This window comes from Dichotomopilus funicola (genome assembly GCF_033296635.1).
Source record: "Dichotomopilus funicola strain CBS 141.50 unplaced genomic scaffold C8A04scaffold_7, whole genome shotgun sequence".
Lineage (NCBI taxonomy): Eukaryota > Fungi > Ascomycota > Sordariomycetes > Sordariales > Chaetomiaceae > Dichotomopilus > Dichotomopilus funicola.
In genome coordinates, this window is record NW_026944028.1 from 126474 (window position 1) to 149417 (window position 22944).

Genomic DNA, 22944 nt, shown 5'->3' on the forward strand with positions numbered 1-22944 from the left:
CCACCACTTCCACCATGTTCAAGAAAGAGTACGATTTAACCTCACCCTCCCCTGCCCATCTGTCCCCGAGAAATGCAACCAAGATGGCAGCCCCTTTCTTCCCGAATTTCAGCTAACAACTAGCAAAAACCAAAGTCTCCACGGCTCGCCAAAACAAAAACTCAAATCCTCCATCCAGCGTTCAATCCGGCAGTCCATCCTCACGACCTACCCTCTCCTAACCCCGCACATCGACGAGGTGCTGCCCAAGAAGGGCTCCCTCGAGCAGATCAAGCTGCCCGACCGCGTGCTGCTGTACGTGATCGAGGGCCACCCACTCGTATACCAGCAGGACAACAATGGCGTGCTGCTCCCGCATTTGCGCCTGGTGCACCGGTTCCCGCAGTGCTTCCCCACTATACGTATCGACCGCGGCGCTATTCGGTTTGTGCTGTCTGGCGCCACGCTGATGGCGCCTGGGCTGACGAGTAAGGGCGGGCGGTTGCCGATTCCGGTAGATCGGGATGCTGTGGCGGCCGCGGCTGGGGGTGGGAACGAGGCGAAAAAGGCGAGTGATGGGGGAGATGATGAGGGGGAGGGGAAGGAAGAGGAGGGTGCTAAGGTGCCAAATGAGGGCCCAGATGAGGAGGGGCATTGGAGCCGGGAATTGGAGAAGGGAGAGCCGGTAGTGATTATGGCTGAGGGGAAGGAGGAAGCTGCGGCTGTGGGCGTGTTGGTGATGGGGACGAAGGATATCAAGGAGAAAGGGAAGGGGCCGGTGGTGGAGGAAGCACATTTCCTTGGGGATGGGCTGTGGCGGTTGAACATAGACTAGAGAGTTTTACTGTAGGGGAGACGATGGATGATACTTTGAGGGGATAGAGAATCTGTATCTACCGCATAGCCAGCAACCAGGAAGTGAGGCTTGGTGTTTGATTTAATCACTCAACCTGATGCTTGCGAATGTATGCCTCAAGCCAAAGGGAGAATGTAACGGTGGGCGTATCACTTAGTGGGCTATTTTGGGAGTTGTTTGGTTCTCTTACCGCATATCCCCGTGATAGTACGCTAAGTCCCCTGAGAAGTCCCATTCTCCGGAATGTCTTCCCCAATGACTCCGAGAATAATATCAAGAAAACAGCCGCCCTTGCCGCCGTAATGAGAGTTGGGACACTTTGTGTCATGACAGGGTTAGGGTTAAGTATGCACTGCGACCCCGCGAGCCCAATTCATGATGACGCAGTGCGGGCCCGAGCTTGACGCCCAAGCTAGGCCCCACCTAGGCGCCAAGGCCCGGTCCAGCCCCTCCCATCCCCCTCTTGGTCTCCCCACGATCGCCGAGCAGCCAATGCGCAGCTTCCCAACTAACAACCTCTTTTTTAAGTTCCATTTCTTTTCCCTCGAGACTAACCGGAATTTCATTCCTTTGACACACAATACATTGATTCCATCACTTACCTCAACACCTACTACTCATAGGTCACGATAACCGCAACCATGGCCTCGAGGGGCGTTTCGGTGCTCAAATTCGTCGGCACCGTGTCGCTCGGTGTCATGACGGTGTGTGCTTGCTTTTCTTTACCTGACTTTGTGTTGGGCTTTCCTCTCTCCTTCCGCAGCTTCCATCGCCGTGTCTGTGGCAAGTGGAAGACGGGCCTGCTGGCCTACCGGACTGCTAGACCAATCGTTCTCCATCACTCCGCTTGTTACATAGTATATCCATTGTGAACGCCAAGCTAACTGAACAACCATAACAGGGCCTCTCCTACACCCTCTCTTCCCTTACCATCCCGGCCCTGTTAACCCTTCCCTCCGCCGGCTCCGCCGCGCGCGCCTTCGACTCTCTGACCAGCACCGCGACGCAACATCTGCGCTCGCTTGCCGCCTTGTCCTCGACCGCCTTCATCCTCGCCTACAGCCTCTCACCGCGCCCACTGCGCCACCCATATTTGTTGTACGTCTCGGCCCTCGTCCTCGGTAGCCAGATCGCCGCCACCGACCTTGCCGCGCCCTACTTGGTCTCTCTCGGCCCCGTACGCACTTCTGCGGCCGGTAGCTCGTCAGCGGCTGCGAGCAAGAAGCAGAAGGAGAAGGAGAAGCGTGCTGCCGCTCGGGCACGCATGGAGGCGAGCTATGAGGTGCTTGGCGCTCCTACTTCGGATGCCCACAGTGAGGGCAGTGCCGGAGAGGACGTTGAGGAAGGCGAGGTGAACGGGGAGGAAGTCCGCGCCGACGTGGAGGTATTCCTCAAGAAGCAGGTCGTGCAGAGTGCGCTTGCTGGGCTGGGCTTCTTACTCTCCGTTGTGGGGATCTGGGGCGACGGTGTCAGCCCGGTATACGGACAGGCTGTATTTGTTGACGTTTAAGGTAGGGCGGAGGAGGAGAACATGGTGGACGATTGGTTTTGGTCTTGCTTTAGGATTTGGGAACATACGAGGTGGTGTTGAGGAGCTATTTTGGTTCGGGCGGGATCACACCCCCTCCACTCTCTTTCATCTAGCCCTGCACAATATCTGGAGCATAAGGGAATCGACTTTTTTGCACGAGACTGTAAAATTACTATGGGAGAATTGGAGTCGGTGTTCTGGTTTTGTCTCAATGCCTTGCTCATCTGCAACATGGTGAATCCTTCATTTGTGCTGGGGCCAAGCTGAACTGGGTAAGCTGTTGCGCTATATTCTTTGTATGCATTCCGATTCTTGAATGCCCGACATGTTGACTGCAGACACTTAGGATTACACGCGCAGGAGCGCATCCCAGGTGTTCCTAGCCGCCTCGTCCCTGTGACCCTCTCCCGCTTTCCGAACATGGCCAAAAAGTATGGAAGGGAGGAGCTATCCAACAAGGCTTTAACAGTCCCTCTGTTTACCACCGACTCCTCTGAGTTGAATCCATTCTCTCCCTCTTATGCAGCATCCTTTCTTCTGGCATGTCCGTATTATTGGGCGTGAGCCGTACATTCGTTTAGCCCAGACGCTCCGTTTCATTTCTCCGGATATCACTCTCAATCCACACCACCAGCAGATTTGAGACGGTGTGCTATATCTCCGTCTCCCCGACGTGGCCCCATCCTTCTACGCACCCCCCCAACGAGTTTGACGGCTCAACCGTCAACATGTCTCGAGTAAGATGGACCACGCGGTGCCGCAGGCGACTCCGCAAACTCCGTCGTCGCCTCTTCCGCAGGCGCAAAGGGGGCCAGCAAGAAGAGGAAGAAGAAGACGACACCGGGGTAACCGAGGTATGCACCCCCGGGATCCCACCACACTCAGAGTCGTCGCCATCGCCACCACCGGTGGGCGCGGCACCCACATCGACGACCCCTAGTGTTCCAATCCTCAGTAAGCACGGCCGCCCACCATCCAACTTCTTCCCACCATGCCGCTTATACCAAAACCTTCGCCAACCTGCAGGCGAGGAGACTTCGTCGCACACCGGGCCCCAGGGCCTCCCCGTTCCGCCTTCAGGAACGGCTGCATCGAGGGGTAGACTCTTCAGGCTACCGAGCATCTTCAGCAGACGGTCAGGCCCCGGGACACCTGCTGGGCAACCTAGGAAGCTCACCAAGCCTCAACCCAAGGACAACAACGAAGGGGAGAACGTGACTGCACCGCAGAGCCAAGCATACCAGTCTCTCCTAGACCCGCCTGCTCCGCAGAGACAAGCACAGCCGTCTGCTCAAGGTCCGCCTGTACCGCAGAGTCAAGCATATCAGTCTCTCCTGGACCCACCTGCTCCGCAGAGTCAAGCACAGCCATCTCCTCCAAATCCGCCTGCACCACAGGTCCAGGCATACCAGTCTCTGCTGGAACCACCTGTTCCGCAGAGTCAAGTACAGCCGTTTCCTCTAAATCCGCCTGTACCGCAGGGCCAGGCATATCAATCTCTCCTAGACCAGCCGACTACCCAGAGCCAAGCACAGCCGTCTCCTGTGGATCCGCCTCAATCGGGGAACCAAGGCGAAGGGAAGAGTGCAGTTGTATCGCAGAGCCAGGCAAGTCAGTCTCTCACAGGCCCATCTATATCACAGACCGAGTTATATAAGTTTCTCACATCCCCGGCTGAGCCGCAGACCCAGAACCAAGCACCTGAGTTTCCCGCCGACGAGTCTCCCGCCGACCCAGACTCTTCTGATTCGTAGAACCACGCAGATCAGTCTGCCAAAGACTCGCATGGATCGTCGTCGGAACACCCCGAGGAATCCGATGGCCTAGCTGCGCTGGACCCACCCCCGCCGATGCAGAGGCCGCGTTGTCCAAGGTGTAGAATGAGCTACAATAGGAGGAGGGGGCATGTATGTATGTATGGACCTCTAATTGCCGCGGTAAATGCAAGCGGGAGCGGGAGTGGAGGTGGGAACAAGAATACGGTGGTGACTGGCCCCGGCGGCACACAGGGAGGAACACAGAACCAGGCTGGCCTCGAAGGCGGCAGTGGGGATGGGAACGAGAATGTGTTGGTGTTTAACTGGAGGGTGAGCGCCGTACAGGGGGGGGGGACACAGGAAGGCGGGACCCAGGCTGGGCCGAGCAGTACTCAGGGAGAAACGGGGACTCAAGCTGGGGTAGAAGGCGGCGGACTACGACCACCCGAGGACCCAGAGTACGACAGCGCTTCCGTTTATAGCAGCGAATCACATGAGGAACATCGTCATGAACGGGCGTCCACCAACCACACCCTTTACTTTGAGGCGGGCAAAGAACTATTTAAACAGTACTCGGCTGAGAATGGAGGGCCCAAGTAATGAGCTATCCTCGAGTCGTTGGCCTGGCGCCTGGTGGGTTTTGTGGTTCAAAGAAGGAAAAGAAAAAGGTTACATGATTGTCGAAGATCGAACTCATTAGAGTAGCTTCAGCGGATTATAGATCATAAGCATATTTCCTTTCAGCGAGCAAATTTGTTCTGTGCCTTTCGCGGACTGTTCAACGCTTCGTTTAATTCATAACTCTAACTTGGGGTGAATATGCACAGCTTCCAGACACAAACAGAACATGCATCTAGGGTGATGATCAAAGGGACAGCCTGTTGATATGTGCGGAGTAGATGGGTCTGCAACTCAAGATTGTGCGCATGTCTTTAAAATAGGTCTAAAACATGAATTTTGTTGTCTCATACATGCGGTTCAAAGAAGAAAAAAGAAATTAAACTCAGGAAATTGAAATGATTTGAAGAAAGATGAAGCTCAATACATTCATTGAACACACACCAATGCTGCTGTAGAGAAAGAAGGTTGAGTGCAGGGCTGTGAAAATATTCCCCAGTTGCACCAAAGGCGCTACAGGAAAACACCAAACCTAACCCGCAGAGCTCAAGCGAATGTTGTCAACTCCGCTGCAGTGCATTGTACCTTCCCGCTCGCCATTACGGCAATTCCCGCTCACCAACTCCAACAAAGACACAAAGGCAAGATGGCCGAGCGGTCTAAGGCGCTGTCTTCAGGTTTGGAAACAAACTTGGCAGTCCGAAAGGGCGTGGGTTCGAATCCCACTCTTGTCAGAATCTTTTGCTGTTTTCTTTTGACTTTTTTTGGTGGAGGAGGGGGGTATTTGGGCTGGGGTTGGTCAAGGTTAGTTAGCGTGGGCGGGTATGGAGGTAGAGGTGGGTTGAGCTGGTGGGGCGATTGATGGTAGGATTGAGCTGTCTGTCCGTGGGGAGTGCAATGCTAAAACATATGACCTCGACCCGATGGAGTTTGTGGTTGATGGCAGGAGGTTGTGTGGTGATGCTGGTGTTGGATAATGGTGGCGTAAAAAGGGGGTCTAGGGAGTATGGATGATGTTGAAGTCACTGGCAAACACGTTTTAACTACTTTACTCTTTGGTAACGCTGGCATATCCCAGCCATCATCTTGTTGTAAGTCGTTTTACGTAGCACATACCAACCACATATACAGTATGTGGTCGATGCCGCAAGCCATCTCGATGACACCCCAATTCCAAGCCTCCGCAGTCTTAGGAACCTCTAGAGTGCGAACAACATTCTTTCCCCAAACTCGTCTGAACTTACACTGCAAGCTTAGGTCACAAAGTTTCAGAGAGTAAAGCCCATCCTGACTCTCCAAACTCTGGGCTTCGTGTGGCGGGCTTGAGCGCAGCTTGCCACCACTGAGGACTGACTCGTGCCGGGTCTGAGCAGTTGGCAAACAACTCGAGTTGGGAGAGCAGGAGAGGTATTAAACCGCAACCTCGAGTTTGAACGGGAGATAGACTTCCAGCTCGAGGAAGGATTGGTGGCTTTTTGGCAACTGCTTCGGCCATTTTCGTGGTTTTATACACCGTTCTCCAAAGCTCTCGTTCAGTTTCCAGCAACAGCCCTCACTTACCTTACACTCACAACATACTCGCGATGGGCTTGAAAGTTGCGTCGTTGATTCTGCTATCGGTGATTTCGACTGTTTCAGGCCTGGATCACCACCGGCGCTGGCCATTTACCGCCCGCCATCGCGCTCACACAGCTCGTCAAAATGATCAAGCAGGCCAGAACCAGGGGCAGACGACGTCCTCTCCGTTTCTGAATGATCGTTCAAAAGGTAAGACCAATTTCCTACCTTAAAGGACCAAAAGCCAAGATGAATACTCACCGACCCCCCCAGAATTCGCCGTCAACGGCACATCCATCCCCCTGGTCGGTTTCGACGTAGGCGAGTCCTACGCCGGCTCCCTCCCCATCGGCCCCACCAACCCCTCCAACGACCTCTTCTTCTGGTTCTTCCCCTCCACCAACCCGACCGCCCAAACCAACAAAGAAATCCTCATCTACCTCACCGGCGGGCCTGGCTGTTCCTCCATGGGCGAACTCCTCCAGCTCAACGGTCCCCTCTCCTGGCAACCGGGCACGCTGCAGCCGATCCCCAACGCGTGGAGTTGGCATCGGTTGACGAATGTGGTGTGGATTGATCAGCCGGTGGGCACGGGGTTTGTTAGGGAGGGGGTGAAGGCGACGGCGATGGATGATGAGGATGTGGCGGAGCAGTTTTTGGGGTTTTGGGAGAATTTTGTGGAGGTGTTTGCGCTGCAGGGGTTTAAGGTGTTTGTGACGGCGTCGTCGTATGGGGGGATGTATGCGCCGTTTATCTCGAGTGCGATGTTGGATCGGGGGGATAAGACGGTGTTTGATGTGAAGGGGATGGCGGTTTGGGATGGGCTGATGAGCAAGATCCCGTTGACGGAGGATGTGCCGGCGGCGAGGTTTGTGGAGAAATGGAAGACGGCGTTGCCGTTGAATGATACGTTTCGCGCGGGGGTTCAGGCGATTGACCAGCAGTGCGGGTATTCGGCGTATTTGGATGAGTTTTTGGTGTTTCCGCCGAAGGGACCGCAGCCGGCGACGTTGCCGGGGGAGAACCCGGTGACTGGGCTGGCGCGGCCGGAGTGTGCGTTGTACATTGGTGTCTTTTTGGCCGCGCGGGAGGTGAATCCGTGTTTGAACGCTTTCGACATCACCTCCCGGTGCCCTATCCTGTTCGGTGAGTACATACCATACCGACTTACCCTTAACCCCAAACGAACAAACCACAAATTAATTCCCTTCTCCCTCTCAGACCCCATCGGATTCTCCAGCGGCACCCTCGCCATCGCCCCGGGCTTCCCAACCCCCTACTTCGACCTCCCGGCCGTCAAAGCCGCCTTGCACGCCGACCCCAACACAACCTGGACTTTCTGCCGAGACCCCGCCGCCAACCCCGTCTTCGCGCCCATCCCCGGCACGCAAGGCCCAGGCGTCGACCTCTCCCTCAACCGCGGCCCGGGCAGCCAAGCCGTGATCCCGCGCGTGATCGATGCCACGCAGAACGTCATCCTCGGCCATGGCGCGCGGGACTTTTTGGTGCTACCCGATGCCACGTTGTTGACCATCCAGAACCTAACCTGGCAGGGCCAGCTGGGATTCCAAGCGCAACCGACGGAACCGCTGTTCGTGCCGTATTTTAGCGGGAATGGAGGTGGTGATCGAGCGGCGCTGGGGTCGGTGGTGGTTGCAGGGAGCGGGGTGGTTGGGACGAGTCATAGGGAACGGGGCCTGACGTTTTTTGAGGCGGCGCTGTCGGGGCATTTGGTTGCGCAGGACCAGCCGGCTGTGGCGTTTCGGATGGTGGAGGTGTTGTTGGGGAGGGTGGAGGGGTTTGAGAGTACGGAGCCGTTTACGGTGGATGTTAGTGCTGGTGTTGGGGGTGGGCAGCTAGCACCGCAACCGGCGCAAGCAGCGCAGCCTCAAGAGCAGCCGCAGGGACCGCAGCAGCCGATGCCGGGGACGTTGGGGTTGGGGACGGTGAAGGTTGGGGGGACGGTTGGGTATGGGTATACGGGGTGGAAGGGGATCAATGGCTCCGGGTATGGAGGGGGGGATCTGGGCGGTGTTGTGTAGGGGAAAGTTGTGAATATCAAGGAGGGTTGGTGTATACGGGACGAGTTGATGTGGGATGACTAGACCTCGTTAAGCTTGACTCACGTATTTCTCCAATATTACCGCTTGTTCAATGTTCGAATACATAGTCCAAGTACCTCAACGTCGAGTTGATTAACAATTTGGGGTTTTGTAAACTTATGAAATTCAAAGAATAAAACGAGAGAATAGAAGATCGAAACATATTGCCCAGACATCCCTGTCGATAGGGCACGTGCATCATCTTGGCAGCAGATCTGGACCCTGAACCCTGCAACCCTGAGCGCAGCAGCGCAGCCGAGCGCAACCCTGAATCGGCGGGCCGGCCCCAGGGAAATCGTCCTCAAAACTCCGCGGCAGAAACCATCACAGGCTCACTTACCTTGTTACGTGCATGCTTTAAATGCGCCCTGCAGCCATGACCGTTGAGGTCCGGTCTTTCCGTCTGAATTCCACGTCATCACTCTTTCCAGGTTCTGCCTCATCTGCGCTTTCCGCATAAAACCGCAGTCCTGATGCAGCCCACGTTGCACCCCGCGCTGCCCCTCCTCCGGCATGCCGTGCGCCCCTCCATTGGAATTGTCAACACCGCTTTAACGTCTTTGCGCTCGCGTGCGTTTGTATCACTGCCAAAAACAGAAACAAGTAGTGTCGGCATCTTCCGGAATTGCTCCTCCCGCGCTCAACACCACCAACGTATCCAACTACATCAACAAAACCAACAACCCCCCTCCCGCACAATGGCCACTGCCTGCTCCTCCTCCTCCCCATCCCGCGGAGGTGGGAACGGTTTGGAAAAACTCCCCAACTCCTCCATCCGCGTCCTCCGCACAGTCCCCTCCCTCCGCCGCTGGCGCCGCCCCCACACCATCGACCAACGCACCGTCGCTCTGGTCCCGACCATGGGCGCCCTCCACGCGGGGCACCTCTCCCTCATCCGCGCCGCCGCCCGCGCCAACCACCACGTCGTAGTCTCCATATACGTCAACCCGGCACAGTTCGGCGTGCGCGAGGACTTGGCTTCGTACCCGGTTACTTGGGAAGCCGACGCTGCCGCGTTGGTGAAGCTGGATAGGGAACTGGCGGATGATGGAGAGAATCTGGGGCGGATTAGCGCGGTGTTTGTTCCGGGCACGGGGGAGATGTACCCCGCGGGGTTTCCGGGGCAGGAGGTGGGGAGTAAGGGGAGTTTTGTGACGATTACGCCGGTGGGGGAGTTGTTGGAGGGGAGGACGCGGCCGACGTTTTTTCGGGGGGTCGCGACGGTGTGTATGAAGTTGTTTAATATTGTGCAGCCGGAGAAGGTGTATTTTGGGCAGAAGGATGTGCAGCAGACGGTGGTGATTCGGAGTTTGTTGAGGGACTTTATGTTGCCGATTGAGTTGGTCGTGGAACCGACGACAAGGGCAGAGGATGGGTTGGCGTTGAGCTCGAGGAATGTTTATCTGGGGGCAAGAAGACGGGCAGTTGCTACGGTACTGTATAGGGCGTTGCGGGCTGCGGAGGATGCGTACAAGAACGGAGCGCAGGGCCGCATGACTATGTTGGGGAATGCAAACAGCATCTTGAGGCATGTCGCGCACGAACAGAAGGCGCTGGGCCCAGACAAGGGGGTGCGGTTTGAGGTTGACTACATCTCGCTCGCCGACCCGGACACGATGCAGGAAGTTAATGTGGTGGATCCTGCAAAGGGGGCTATCCTCAGTGGCGCAATCAAGATGTTGCCGGTCGAAGTTCCGGTGGTAGGTGAGGACCTTGGACATGATGGGGGACCGGCCGTTCGCTTGATTGACAACATCATCCTTCATCCTGCTGAGTGAAGGTGAGGTCTTTGTTTGGGGGAAAACAGGCTAGGCGGAACAGTTGTTGCATTATTTGGCGTAGGGGTGCTGGTATTATGTTTCGTTATTAGCGAGAGATCAATAGAAGTGTTTAGACGACGACAGGCCAAAGTAGCGATATCAAGTTCATAATAGATCGGCCGATCCACATGTCCCTTTCCCAAGTCCCCGCCTGCGCGCTTCTTGGACCTTTACAATGGACCCAGATTTCTAACTACGTCTTGAAATCCTCAGTTTTTTGTTAACCCTGGTCGGTGTACTGATATTCACAGCCCGCGACGTTGTGTCCGGCAGCCCCCTGTCGTACCCAGCGGGATTTTGACCCCCCTTTTTTCCTCCCACTGTGACCAACCAAGGGCTCCGCAATTTTTGAAGCAAGTTCCACACAGAACATGCAAAGTCTTCACCCCCAGTTCCGCCACTGCATTTTCATCAAAAATCAAGGTCCGCTGGCTCAATGGCAGAGCGTCTGACTACGATTTCCTCTGTTCTGAGATTTCTTAGAGAGAGGGTCAAGTAATCAGGAGGTTCCAGGTTCGACCCCTGGGTGGATCGTTTTCTTTTGTCTCTTTAAGGGACGATACTTTTTATCGTGTTTTCTAATTCCCTCTTACTTTGTCTTTCGGCTTTCATGGTTGTATCTGTCTTGTACTTCATGATCCTCGCCGTATTGTAGCGGACGGCTTGGTGACTAAGATGACATATGTACTTTGACTCTTCTAGTTCGAGGGTACTGCCTGCTACTCGATCTATGTTGACGACGTGGGTCGAAGATTACGAGTTTTGCAACCACTACGAAAGTAGCCTGTTCCATGACCTGCGAACCGTCTTTACGAGAGAGAATATCGTGCCCTAGGACGGCACACTTGGAAGTCCTGATGAGGGTGGTGACCAGTGCAGGACTCGGCAAATCTATCGGCGCTTTGGGTATCGTGGTAGGGCGGCTGGCTGCTGGATAATATGAACGAGCTCGTGCAGTAGTGAGGCACCTTTCCAAGCACAGCCACGGGTTAGGTGCATTCTAGGCCGGTGTGAATGCGTAGTTCGTAGGGTCAACTACTTGCCCTGGCGATCGCCAACTAGAGACCCGGTGAGCTGTCATGAAGATTAGCGTATGCTGTGATAATGCGGGCGAGATACCTACCCAACAACACCTTCCCGCCCTCATATGACTGGTCCTAGATTCTCGGCGCTGCCGCAGAATTCGAACCCTAGATATTCAAGGCGAGTTCTTTATCGATACTCCGAAAGAGATCCCCACTCTCACAACTTCTTCGAAAAATGCGCCCTAAACTTCCTCGACGCCCGATCCGCCGACCGAAACTGGAACTGCTCCCCATGAATCTCAAACACCATATTCGACATCTTCTCCTCCCCACCTTCTCCCCCCTCATCCTCCCTCCCATTCCCCCCCAAACCCGTCCCCAACACCGGCACCGGTACCACAAACCGAAACACCGTCCCCTCCTTCGGCACCAACCTCCTCGCCCCCCTTCTCGTCACAATCTCAAACGCAAACTTCGAGTCCTTCACCACAATCCCGCCAATCCCCACCCGGCTCACACACCCGCTGCGCACCACCTCGACACCAGCCCCATGGAAATCGGCACTGGCCAGCTTCGCTGCGGCACCTTCCCCGCCGGTGTAGGCCTCGCTGCCGAGGATTTCACGGATATAGCCTAGCCAGAGATGGTGGAGGGGTTCGAACACCGCATAGGCCTGCTTTCCACCTGTGTGGCTGCCGCCGCTGGTGCGGGTATCGTACAACCCAAGCCGGCGGCGCTGGGCGGCAGAAAGGGGTTTAGGTTTAAGAGCCTTTTTGCGCTGTTGTTTCTTTTTTTCTTGGGCGCGACGGCGGGCGGCGCGGGCGGTGTCGGAGGGAGGGGGGGAAGAGGGCGCGAGGAGGAGGGGCCGTTGTTGGATTTTCTCGGTGAGGATGCGGGCGGCTTCGTCGGTGTCGTAGGCGCGGGCGAGGAGGACGGCGGCTATTGGGGGGGTTTTGGAGGGGTTGTTTATGGGAGTTTGGGTGGGGTTGGTGTTGTTGGGGAGCCGTTTGGTGTCCATTGTGGTGAGGGGGGTGAGTTGATTTTGTTTGAGTTTTGTTGAGGTTTGTTTGGTTTTGCTTGGGTGGTGGTGTTTTGGTGATGCATTGGAATTGGAAGCTTGAACTTTTTGATGGGAACCTTGCGAGGTCTTGGCACCGTTTCGCTGCATGACAGCTTTGGCCTCCCCCGCACTAGACCAATTTAGGCATGGGCCGAGGTGTGGAAACTCCACTGTTTCCCTCAGGGGAACAGGGTCCCCCTGGTCAATGGATCAGATGCGAACCTCGGGAAATGGGAGGAAAGCAGCGGCACTGCGCTGCGCTTTGGTTCATGCACTGGTTTGGCTTTCCATTTTCACTCTTAAACGAACCCGCCTGGTTATGCCATGGCGCTGCATTGCCGCATACACATCTGCACGTCATCGGGAACATCGATCGGCTGCTTATAAACGCGCAAGCGCTCTCCCGCCATCGATTGGAGCGCAACGGGCTTGGACGGTTTTCCATTGGAAGTGCCGGGAGTGAAGGAATTGAGGAACTCATCAACATAACGACGGGAGCTACGATCCGGGTTGAAGGACCTACATTTCGACTTTCCAAACGCACAACCACCATCCCGTTTCACTCTTTACGATGGCTTCGGACGAATCCCATGACGCCGCGCCCGATTTGCGGATTCTGGGCGACAGCATCACCCTCCAACCTAGCGGATATGTTGAACCCGAGGTGAAAGATGACGAAGCGCTCATGAAGCACATGGCCCGCTTCCGCTCAGAACCATTACGGTAGGATAAACCATCAGGTGCTACTCGCGTATTTGCGTTCCATTTCTGACGCGAGCACCCCTTAGCTTCCTCCGCGAGGTATCCCTCTACGTCTCCGGGACAGGCTGGCGCGCCTACGACAGCGTGATCGGCCAACCCATCTTCTACTCCGGCTTCTCCGAGCACATCAAGTCGCAGATCATGTCCGCCCCGCTCCTTGAGACCAAAATTGCGCAGTTGGCCGACATGCGCGTCGCCGTGGAGGAGAAAGAGGGCCTACTAAACACGAGTGACAAGGAGTTTGTTGCCAAGCGTGCCCATCGACGCAGCGAGCTCATCCAGGGCCTGAGGGAAGTCTCTGAGAAGCTGACGGATAACATGATTTGCAAGTTTGAGAGCAAGCCGTTCATCCGCGGGGCGTATTACTTGGTGACGCAGTTGTTGCTGAGGGCGTATCATCAGGGGATTCACGTGTCGAGTGAGGAGGTGTTGCGGTTGCGCGCGGTGGCCGAGGAGGCGGAGAAGAAGAACCAGAGTATCATCTTTCTGCCGTGTCACAGGTCGCATGTGGACTATGTCTCGATGCAGCTGCTTTGCTACCGGCTCGGGCTGGCCCTGCCGGTGGTTGTTGCGGGCGACAACTTGAACTTTCCCTTGGTTGGGAGTTTCTTGCAGCACGCCGGTCAGTTGCCCTCCCCCCCTCCAATTTTGACAGCCAAGGACAGGCAAACTCACTCCAGCTAGGCGCCATGTACATCCGCCGCTCCTTTGGCGATGACCAGCTGTACACCACTCTTGTGCAGAGCTACATCGACGTTCTGCTGCGGGGTGGCTACAACTTCGAATGCTTCATCGAAGGCGGCCGTTCACGAACCGGAAAGTTATTGCCGCCCAAGTTCGGCATCCTCAACTTTGTCCTCGATAGTCTTCTCTCCGGCCGGGTCGACGACGCCATCATCTGCCCCGTTAGCACCCAGTACGACAAGGTTATCGAGACCGAGGGTTATGTTACGGAATTGCTGGGCGTGCCGAAGAAGAAGGAGAACCTGGCGGATTTCCTCAGTGGCGGGTCGAGTGTGCTCTCGCTCCGACTCGGGCGCGTCGACGTCCGATTCCATGAGCCGTGGAGTCTGCGGGGGTTTATCAACGAGCATTTGACCAAAATGGCTTCGGTGCCGTCGTCCATTAACGTGGACTGGACGGACATGAAGAGCCAGGTGCTCCGCCAGAAACTGCTCCGGACTCTGGGCTACAAGGTCCTCGGCGACATCAACGCGGTGTCGGTGGTGATGCCCACGGCTTTGATCGGAACTGTCCTGCTCACCCTCCGTGGGCGCGGTGTCGGGCGAACAGAACTCGCCCGGCGTGTCGAGTGGCTCACAGCCCGAGTCCGAGCCAAAGGCGGGCGTGTGGCCCACTTTGGCGACGCGCCGCTATCCGAGGTCATCGAACGCGGCTTGGACGTGCTGGGCAAGGACCTCGTGGGTGTGGTCGAGGGACTGGCCGAGCCAACATACTACGCCGTCGACCGGTTCCAACTCTCCTTCTACCGCAACATGACCATCCACCTGTTCATCTCGGAAGCCCTCGTGGCCGCCGCGCTGTACACGCGCGTGAAGCAAGGAGGCGGGCCAGCGGTCCAGGATATCCCGTACAAGGACCTGGCGGACCAGGTGCTGTTTCTCTCGTCGCTCTTCCGCGGCGAATTCATCTACTCGGGCGAGGGCCTGGCGCATAACTTGGAGAAGACGCTTCTGGGGCTCGAGGCGGATAATGTTATTCTTATCGAGCGCGACGAGCGTGGCAATATTGCCAAGCTCGGCCTTTCGGACGCAGAGCGGGCTGCCGGCCGGGAGAATTTTGATTTCTACTGCTTTCTCATCTGGCCGTTTATTGAGGCCAGCTGGCTGGCTGCCGTGTCGCTGGTGGGACTGTCGCCGCCGCTGGGCCAAGACGGGGATATCTGGTTGCAAGTGTCCAAGGCGCAGGACAGCGCGCAGTTGGTAAGACTTCCTTTCCTGAACTTGACTTGATTAATTTCACCCCACCACACGGCACTCTATCTACTAACACGTCGCCACCGTCACACAGCTCGGCAAAACCCTCTACCACCAAGGCGACCTCTCCTACTTCGAAGCCGTCAACAAAGAAACCCTCAAAAACTCCTACCAACGTTTCGCCGAAGAAGGCATCCTCCAAATCGTCAAGTCCAAAGACTCCCGCGTGCCCCCCCGCCTACGCATCGCCCCCGAATGGCGACCCGCCCGCGACCCCGAAACCGGCAGCCTAATCGCCTCAGGCCGGCTGTGGGATTTCACGGAGAAGATTGCGTCCAGTCGGCGGGAGGGCAAGAATCGTCGCGATGGGGCGACTGTGAGTACGCGGGTGTTGAGTTTGACGGATGCGTTGGGGAGGCAGTTGTTTGAGGATGCGGTTAGGGCGGAGGAGGAAGGGAAGGGGAAGGGGGGAGGGGCGCCGGCGCGGTTGAGTCGGGAGGAGAAGAGGTTGTTGGATTTGAGTGTGAGGGAGCAGAAGAGACGGAGGAGGTTGGAGGGGAGGGCGCATTTGTAGGTGTTACCTTAAGGGAAAAGATGACTTGCGTGTTCCTAGGGGGTAGAAGCTTGGTTAGTTGTTGTTTCCGGCGTTGGGGAGATAGACCGCCCGTGGGCGCGGGTTGATTGCATAAGTGTAGATTAGTTGTACTGTACGAGCAGAGCATGCGTGTTCTTGAATAGGTACTGGGGATACGCAAAGAGGGTAATAGTAATAAGACACCCTGAGAATTGCATAGCGCAAGCATAAGCATTTATTTGCTGAATAGAACTCGTCTCCATCGGTATCTCGGACATCAATATCATTCAGAACACATCCCACAAACTAACCTTCCCATCCTTACTCCCCGCCGCTATCCAATGCGCCTCTCTCGCCTGTCGCACCCTCTTCTCCCGCAGCGTCATTTCCACCAGCTTCGGTACAACAGCCACTTCCCGACTCTGACTCCCTCCTTCACCTGCACCGTCTCTATCAACCCCATCACCACCCACTTCCGCCCCCGTTCCGGTCCCCGTACCAGCCAGCGAAGCAAAAACAACAGCAAAACACCCCGTGGCATGCCACTTGAGCACGGCCACCTCAGCCAGCGTGGCCGTGCTGTAGACGCGGATGCGTGCGTCCCAGCCGGCTGTAGCGAATATCCGGCTGTCGGAGCGGATGTGTAGGGATTGTTGGCCGGCGTGGTGGGTATTGAGGGTTTTCAGAGGTGTGGACATCATCGCGGTGGTTGTTGTGGGGATGGTTGTGGTGGGTGTGAGAGTGGGCGGTTGGGGGTTGTTGGAGAGGGCGGCTGTGAGGAGGGATATGGGAGGTGAGGATTTGGGCTGGGAAGAGGGATGGGAAGAGGGAGTTGTCGATGAGGGGGGAGTAGGGGGTGGTGCTGCTGAGGATTGGGGCTGAGATACTAGAGACGGCGGTAGTGGGTGCTTGGCGATGATGGCGTCCGCGCTAGAGGTGAGGAAGAAGGCCCTGCTCGGGTCGACATCCAACGACAAGATCGGCTGGTTGTGGCATTTTGCCTGGTAGCGGACGGCCCAGTTGCCGTGGTCGCCGAGCTGGGCGACGATGGCCACGCCGTTCTCGTAGCCCGCGATCAAGGTCAGAGAAGAGCCTTGGCGGATGAGCGAGAGGGCCATGACCATGCCGTTTTTGTCGCCGAGTTTGACTGTGTGCTGCCGGGTTTGGGAGGGCACGTGGAAGATGTCGATCTGGGTTATGTTAGTTAGATGCCATGTCGTTTTGAAAACTAGACTTGGATCATGGACGGCGGTACTCACAGCTTCGGAGGCTAGGGTATTCGGCACGGCTACCAGAATCTCGCCTGGAGCAATGGCACCCGACCCTGCAGTAGCGGGGCAGTAAGAGAAGGAACAAAAGTTCATGGTGTTGACCTCCAGCATATGCAGCATCCATGGCTGCGGCCGGGTTTCTGTCGATGCGTCCAGCGGTAGTTTCGTGCTCAACTGGCCTTCTTCCTGGGCGGTAAATTTCCACACGATGAGTTTGTTGTCTCTCCCATGACTATCAAATACCCAAATTTCAGTCATCCACACAACTCTGTAAACGTAAGATACGTGTATGTATTTCGCCTACGTGATTAGCCGGTCGTCCCTCCATCCTGCGATGCCCAAGATGGCGTTCTCATGGGCCCGCCACACCGCGCGAGGGCGCATCACGGTCAGGTCCCAGGCCACGACAAACCCGTCGGCATCGCCTGTCAGCAACCGCTCGTTGCCTCGCACAAATGCGGCAGCGTGCACCTGCGCCTTGTGTCCGCGCAGGATGGCCTTGGGCTGCGCGGGCCGGTTTTCGGCGGCCATGATGTCTTGCTTTTAATGGACTGGGCGGCTAACGTCGCATATCGATGACGAAACCGCCGGTTAGAGTTGCCGGGGGTGGATGATGGGAGGCGGGATTGATGGTTTGGTGTTTGGTGCTTGGAAACGGAGTGGGTGGTATTTTGACATGTTTTGGAATCGTATGTTACACCGTAAGCAAATACGCTTGGCCCCAACATCCAAGTCGAGAGCAATGATCAGGCTGTCAGGCAAAAACGCAAGTTTCACGTGCTTTTATGTTTAATTTCTAGAGAAATATTTTGGTTCTTCGTTTTTGGATCCGAGGTCTGTGAGTATTCCATGTTGGTGAATGGCATTTATCCATCCGAAACAACCCCGTTCCAGCCCTGCCGATTATTTACCCTTTTCTGCAGTAGTGTAGCTCAAAAAGTGAATTGAGGGTGTTGGGCGTAATAGTGTACTCCGTAGTATGCTCGAATCTCTTCTGGAAGAGGGTCTCTTGTTTTACGGATTTTCGTACCGGCATAGCTGAAGTGAGAACACACCAAGGCATAAACTTGGTTACCCGGTGGCGTATTCGAGGGCTCTTTGTATCGCAAAAAGTGTCACATACAGTCAGATGTCGGCTCCTTCCGAAGTAGGGCATAGGTACTTGCTGTGTACACCATTTGAAGTGGGACACGTGCACACTTCGAGGTTCAACGGGAAGGAGCCACCGGGGACGGACGAGTGTCAACTACCAAGACAGCCCGCAGGTTTGACTCTTTTCCTCCTTTCTCACTTTATTCCCAATCCAACAACTGATAACCATTGTCCATTGCCCACTTATTGGCATCACAGGTACCCTAACTGAACTACTATTCAAGATACATCCCCGGAGGGCGGCCGGGACTTGCCAAGGAAGCTTATGGCCTGTAATGCGTTACGCCATGTAACTTACACCAAGCAACACCAGAGCGCCGAACCAAGTGCGCTCGGTCGCTATCGGTTTCAGGAGCGAGCCCCTGTCGCGATGCAACTCTGATGCTTCACCCGCACACACCCGCCGCACCCCTCATGACCCCTTTCAGCGTCCCCTCGCAGCCAGACGGATGGCTCCCTTGGCCCTGCTTCCATCCTCCCACGCTCCGTCCCGCCCGGGCGAACCTGTGACACGGCGTCACCCACCCCCCGATTTAGCCTTTCTGCGACCCCACGGTTTCGGTCGAAGACGTGGAGCTAAATGTGGTAACAACTGCGCGCGCGGACGTGCGGTGTTTGGTACCGTGATGGGGAATGCTTAGGACAGGGCAGGGGTACTGTTCCTGGACATTTGGGCATCTCGATGAATATTGGGACGTCTGTTCATCTGAAAGTCGGCCTCATCCCTGGGGCGAATCCTGGGAGGACGCTTCGCGAGCTTTCTTCGGGAACTTTTGTTTCGACAACTACTCGAAACAGAAACATTCTTGGCTTGCGCCAGCTCGCCCTCAGATCAATTTATTTTCGCAGCCCTTCCGAGGACTGAGACTAGAGCAGATCTGTAGGATCGAGGTCGGCGTCGAACGTCGAATGCACATGGACGAACGAGGCCTGCTGCATCTGGGCCTCGGACTTCTCTCAGGACCGTCTTGTCTTTGTCCAACTTGAACCTGTGCACCCCGCCGAATTCTTCACTGCCACATCTCCTCGCTTCCTGAGTCTTTTTGTTCGCCGTGCTAGCCCTCCCTCCTGGACCCCTTTCTCTCACTTGTTCCTGACGGGGCTATTGCCTGAGTCGGCGGTAAGGGAAGCGGGGCGCCGTCCAGTATCCAGTGGCTTTCGACCATGAACGCGATATTCCAGCCTGGCTCGCGCACAAGCCAGTCACGAGACGTCGTCCCTTTCGTCCGGGATCAACCCTCAGTCTCACGCCGAGCTGAAGTCGACCAACCACACATGACGCCCGGCAGCAGCAGCCATCACCCTAGTGCCCCCCGGTATGAGACGCCGCATTCGAACCGCCAGGGGACACCAAGCGCCTCTCCCGTCGGCGCAAGCCAGTTTAGGAATCCAAACTCTCGGAGGACGACTCTACCGTCAGCTCCTACAGGGCCCGTCAGCACCAACAACGATGGTCCTCGGAGGGCTAGTGGGAAGCCATCGTCTGCTTCAACAAGCCCCGCCGCGGGCAAGTCTAAGCGGGTGCGCACAGGCTGCTTGACCTGTCGGGAGCGCCATCTCAAGTGTGACGAGGGCGTCCCGGAGTGTAACAACTGCCGGAAGAGCAATCGGGAATGCAGGCGTGGGATACGACTCAACTTTATTGACATCCAGGTCAAGGACCCGCCATATTTATCTCCCTCGGCGGAATGGTCGGGTGGGTTGCTGCTCAATACTCCCTCATACCCTTACTCACACATAGGGTGTCTGGTTGTGTCGTATCTGGGAGCTGCTGGTTGCTGACTTTTCGATGTTAGTTCAAATATTGGATGAGTCGCGGTCCATCGCGTCCGAATATAAAGGGGGACTAGGACGATATGCGTCGGCAATACCCTCGCCACCACCTGCCGATTCGGACGTACCGGGTGGAAGAAGGGTCGAACGACCCGGGTTCTCTGAGCCCGCGGAATACCGTTTTCCGGAGAACGGTCACCATGGAGACGGCCCAGCCACTCGAGACCCGTATCACCCCCATGATGTCGGCCAGCCACCCCCGCCTCATGAACAGCCGAACTATCACGCCGGCCCGGAAACCCATGTGTGTCTCGGCCGTACGCCCCCGACGGCCCGACCAGCTCAAATGTCACAACCGAGCCGTGCTGCGCATGTGCGCGATTCATCCACTTATTCTACGCTTCATGCCCCTGACACGGCTAATGAGCACGGCCCCCATGTATCCCATGTTCCCCATATGAGGGATCGGGGCGTCTTGTTCACCCCATCACGATTAACTCCCCAACCTACCGAGCCACCATCGTATAGCTCCCGTCCCGTTACGCACACCATTCAAAGCCAGCCGCTTTCTACGCCTACTGGACTCATGACCCCATCAAGCGAGAACACTTCTTGTGAACGAGACTATCTCAGCACAGAGGAAGAGATTCGCTTCTTGCAGGTCTTTATCGACGACGTGTCAACCTGGATGGACGCGATGGGGAAAGTTAGACACTTTGCCAACATAGTGCCATATCTAGCTTTAAGATTGCCCATGTTGCTTAACGCTCTTCTGGCCTGCGGAGCCCGACAGCTTACCTTGATCGGCCAACACGACGGCGAGAGGGCGGATTATTATTACCACCTGGCCACCACCCAGCTCTCGCGTATCCAGCAAGAACGGGGCTCTGACCTAAGTGACTGCGCTCTTACGGCGGTTGTACTCGACGCATACCACATCATGGAGGACAACCTTACCCAACGTATGGGCCATATTGCGTCAACCCGCGCTCGCATTCGGGACTGCGGTTGGGATGCATCCTCAACCGGTCTCGGCGCTGCATGTTTCTGGGTCAATATTGGCATGGACGTCCTCAGTTGTCTTGCCTTTGGCTGGCCGATAGCGTGGGATCCAGACCAATGGGGAATGGATCAGGAGTTTATGACTGCTGGAAGCGTCAGTCGAAGCGGCAGCCGCAGTATTGCTGGAAGTGAGGACTTATGGCTTAGCCCCATTCACGCTGATCCCCAATCCGAGCACCACCAGTCTGCGACCCACGACAACCCCGACCACAACGATGAGGAGGTTTGGCTGCGCCGCATTTTTCACATCATGGCCAAGGTCGTCAACTTCCGCGTCCACACGCCACAGTTTCAAGAACCGTCGCCGCATGAGGAACAAGTGCGCTTGCAAAACCGTCTCTCCGAGTGGCGGCGGTTGCAGAATATGTGCAATGCCTGGAACCTCAATTGCCCGCGGTCGATGCGGCCGTTCGGATACTCCTCGGGACCGTCACCGAGATCTCTCTTTCCAAACGTTTGGTACGTTAACCACTTCGCCCCTTAGCCATCTCACTCATAAAAGCTGAAGTGTAAAGCTAACTAGTGACAACCACACTAGGCTCATAAAACCCTCTTCCAAACTCGCCCGCCTCTTCTACCACACGGCTATGTGTCTCCTCGCCCAGACCAACCCACTCGATCCTCGTGACAGCCGTGAGAACCGCGCCTCACAGTTACACCATGCCCATCACGTTTGCGGTATTGTCGCGCACGCCACCGCAGTTTCTACTACCAATACAAAAGCGACTCTCAGAATCAATGGCAACGGCGTCCACCGTCCTGACCATGTCAGAGACTCCAGACCAGCGCCGAGATCTGTATCCAACAACAACAAGTCTGACCGAGCGGTTATCTCCGTTGCTGTTCGCACACTTGCTGCGGTCAGTGATGCCTTGGTTGACCGGGCTGAGCAGGACGAGGTGTTGGATGTGCTAGACCGGATTACGGGGGAGACGGGGTGGCGGCTTGGGAGGGTGATGGAGGAGATTAAGGGGGGTTGGGGGAGGGTGGATTAGTGTGGGAGCCAGTGAGGGCCAGCATGAGAGTGAGAGTGAGAAGGGCTTTGGGGGGGTGTGATGATACGAGTGCGGGTATGTGAGTGTTATGGGTGGGAGAGGAAGGTAGACAGAGGGCGGTGTTGGATTGGTAAGGGGATTTCGGGTTAAAGGGGATGTTGTACGGAGGTTTGTTAGATGAATCCGCTCAAAACCGTTATCGCCCCACCACACTTGCGTTAGATTCATTTTTCGCACCAACCGAATTGCATTGAGCAACCGATTCTTCAATCGAATGTATCTCGACTCGACCAGTTAACCCTAACCCTACAGCTTCTATAGTACTTCTTCGATTTAATCTTCGATTCAATCTTCAATTCAATCTTCAATGTATGTATGGAAGGCTCGCTCAAAAACCTGGCCCCGCTGCAAAAAGTAGGCTGGCTCGATGGTTGGCTCAAAAAACCTAGCCCCGCTGTAAAAGGTGGGCCGGCTCCTCGGCCTTTTTCAAGGACGGCTAGGGTTAGGGTTAGAGCTAGCTCTACCATCGAAGATTGAATGGAAGATTGAATCGAAGATGGAGTCGAAGATTCGTGGTTGTGCAGAGTAGAGATACAATCGGTTTGGAAAATATTCGTATAATGCGAGTTGCGGTGGGGCGACAACGGTTTTGACTGGATTCATCTAACAAACCTCCGTAATGTTGGGCTAAAGGGTTCGACCTTCCTGTCTGTGTTATGTGGGGGGAGAAGCGGGCTCTCATCACATATATATTAATACATCGCGTCGAGCTCCAGCTCGGAGGCAACACTTTGGAAAGTGTTAAACCTTTTGTATGAGCTCGGCGCTGTGGAGCCTCGCCGAAAACCCCCTTGTACAGATGTGGGGCGACGCCGACACTCCCGTCTGTGACCCTTTCCGTTGATGTGGGGCGGCGCTGACACTCGGGCTGTGAGCCTGTGACTATTTCTGCTTTGGTTTGTTGAAGGGAATTCCTTTCTTATTTTCAAACGGCCGCATTAAGGGAAGGAAATCTGGCGTTGGAATGGGAAAGGATAGGGATTGTCTCGGGTGGGATTTAGCATCGGAACTGGGTTGATATTTGAACACGATATAAATGTACCACCACCACAG

The 22944-nt window shown here is 55.8% G+C and overlaps 9 protein-coding genes and 2 non-coding genes across 11 annotated transcripts; 9 read left to right on the top strand and 2 right to left on the bottom strand.

Annotated features, from left to right (window-relative positions):
• Positions 1-14: 14 nt before the first annotated feature.
• C8A04DRAFT_25491 (uncharacterized protein) lies at positions 15-814 on the top strand (the record flags this gene model as incomplete). Its single annotated transcript, XM_062779580.1, has 2 exons — positions 15-28; positions 136-814. 2 exons carry the CDS (start codon positions 15-17, stop codon positions 812-814), a joined length of 693 nt encoding a protein of 230 aa, XP_062639946.1.
• A 662-nt stretch (positions 815-1476) lies between these two features.
• On the top strand, positions 1477-2345 carry C8A04DRAFT_25492 (uncharacterized protein; the record flags this gene model as incomplete). Its single annotated transcript, XM_062779581.1, has 2 exons — positions 1477-1539; positions 1737-2345. The coding sequence occupies 2 exons, from the start codon at positions 1477-1479 to the stop codon at positions 2343-2345; spliced, it is 672 nt and encodes a 223-aa protein (XP_062639947.1).
• Positions 2346-3094: 749 nt separating this feature from the next.
• On the top strand, positions 3095-4723 carry C8A04DRAFT_25493 (uncharacterized protein; the record flags this gene model as incomplete). The annotated part of the gene is made up of 2 exons (XM_062779582.1): positions 3095-4116; positions 4315-4723. 2 exons carry the CDS (start codon positions 3095-3097, stop codon positions 4721-4723), a joined length of 1431 nt encoding a protein of 476 aa, XP_062639948.1.
• A 658-nt stretch (positions 4724-5381) lies between these two features.
• Positions 5382-5475, top strand: C8A04DRAFT_t28. The gene has a single exon. It is a non-coding gene; the product is annotated as a tRNA-Leu (tRNA).
• An 849-nt stretch (positions 5476-6324) lies between these two features.
• On the top strand, positions 6325-8340 carry C8A04DRAFT_25494 (uncharacterized protein; the record flags this gene model as incomplete). Its single annotated transcript, XM_062779583.1, has 3 exons — positions 6325-6508; positions 6572-7444; positions 7520-8340. 3 exons carry the CDS (start codon positions 6325-6327, stop codon positions 8338-8340), a joined length of 1878 nt encoding a protein of 625 aa, XP_062639949.1.
• A 758-nt stretch (positions 8341-9098) lies between these two features.
• C8A04DRAFT_9636 (pantothenate synthetase) lies at positions 9099-10178 on the top strand (the record flags this gene model as incomplete). The annotated part of the gene is made up of 1 exon (XM_062785557.1): positions 9099-10178. The coding sequence occupies one exon, from the start codon at positions 9099-9101 to the stop codon at positions 10176-10178; it is 1080 nt and encodes a 359-aa protein (XP_062639950.1).
• A 464-nt stretch (positions 10179-10642) lies between these two features.
• C8A04DRAFT_t29 lies at positions 10643-10754 on the top strand. Its single transcript has one exon. It is a non-coding gene; the product is annotated as a tRNA-Arg (tRNA).
• Positions 10755-11462: 708 nt separating this feature from the next.
• C8A04DRAFT_9670 (Rof/RNase P-like protein) lies at positions 11463-12263 on the bottom strand (the record flags this gene model as incomplete). Its single annotated transcript, XM_062785573.1, has 1 exon — positions 11463-12263. The coding sequence occupies one exon, from the start codon at positions 12261-12263 to the stop codon at positions 11463-11465; it is 801 nt and encodes a 266-aa protein (XP_062639951.1).
• A 613-nt stretch (positions 12264-12876) lies between these two features.
• C8A04DRAFT_9708 (uncharacterized protein) lies at positions 12877-15578 on the top strand (the record flags this gene model as incomplete). The annotated part of the gene is made up of 4 exons (XM_062785589.1): positions 12877-13028; positions 13094-13689; positions 13752-15010; positions 15099-15578. The coding sequence occupies 4 exons, from the start codon at positions 12877-12879 to the stop codon at positions 15576-15578; spliced, it is 2487 nt and encodes an 828-aa protein (XP_062639952.1).
• A 287-nt stretch (positions 15579-15865) lies between these two features.
• C8A04DRAFT_9674 (ASTRA-associated protein 1) lies at positions 15866-17380 on the bottom strand (the record flags this gene model as incomplete). Its single annotated transcript, XM_062785574.1, has 3 exons — positions 15866-16768; positions 16838-17081; positions 17154-17380. The coding sequence occupies 3 exons, from the start codon at positions 17378-17380 to the stop codon at positions 15866-15868; spliced, it is 1374 nt and encodes a 457-aa protein (XP_062639953.1).
• A 1896-nt stretch (positions 17381-19276) lies between these two features.
• Positions 19277-21831, top strand: C8A04DRAFT_9602 (uncharacterized protein; the record flags this gene model as incomplete). The annotated part of the gene is made up of 3 exons (XM_062785545.1): positions 19277-19697; positions 19798-21295; positions 21375-21831. 3 exons carry the CDS (start codon positions 19277-19279, stop codon positions 21829-21831), a joined length of 2376 nt encoding a protein of 791 aa, XP_062639954.1.
• Between the last annotated feature and the right edge of the window lie 1113 nt (positions 21832-22944).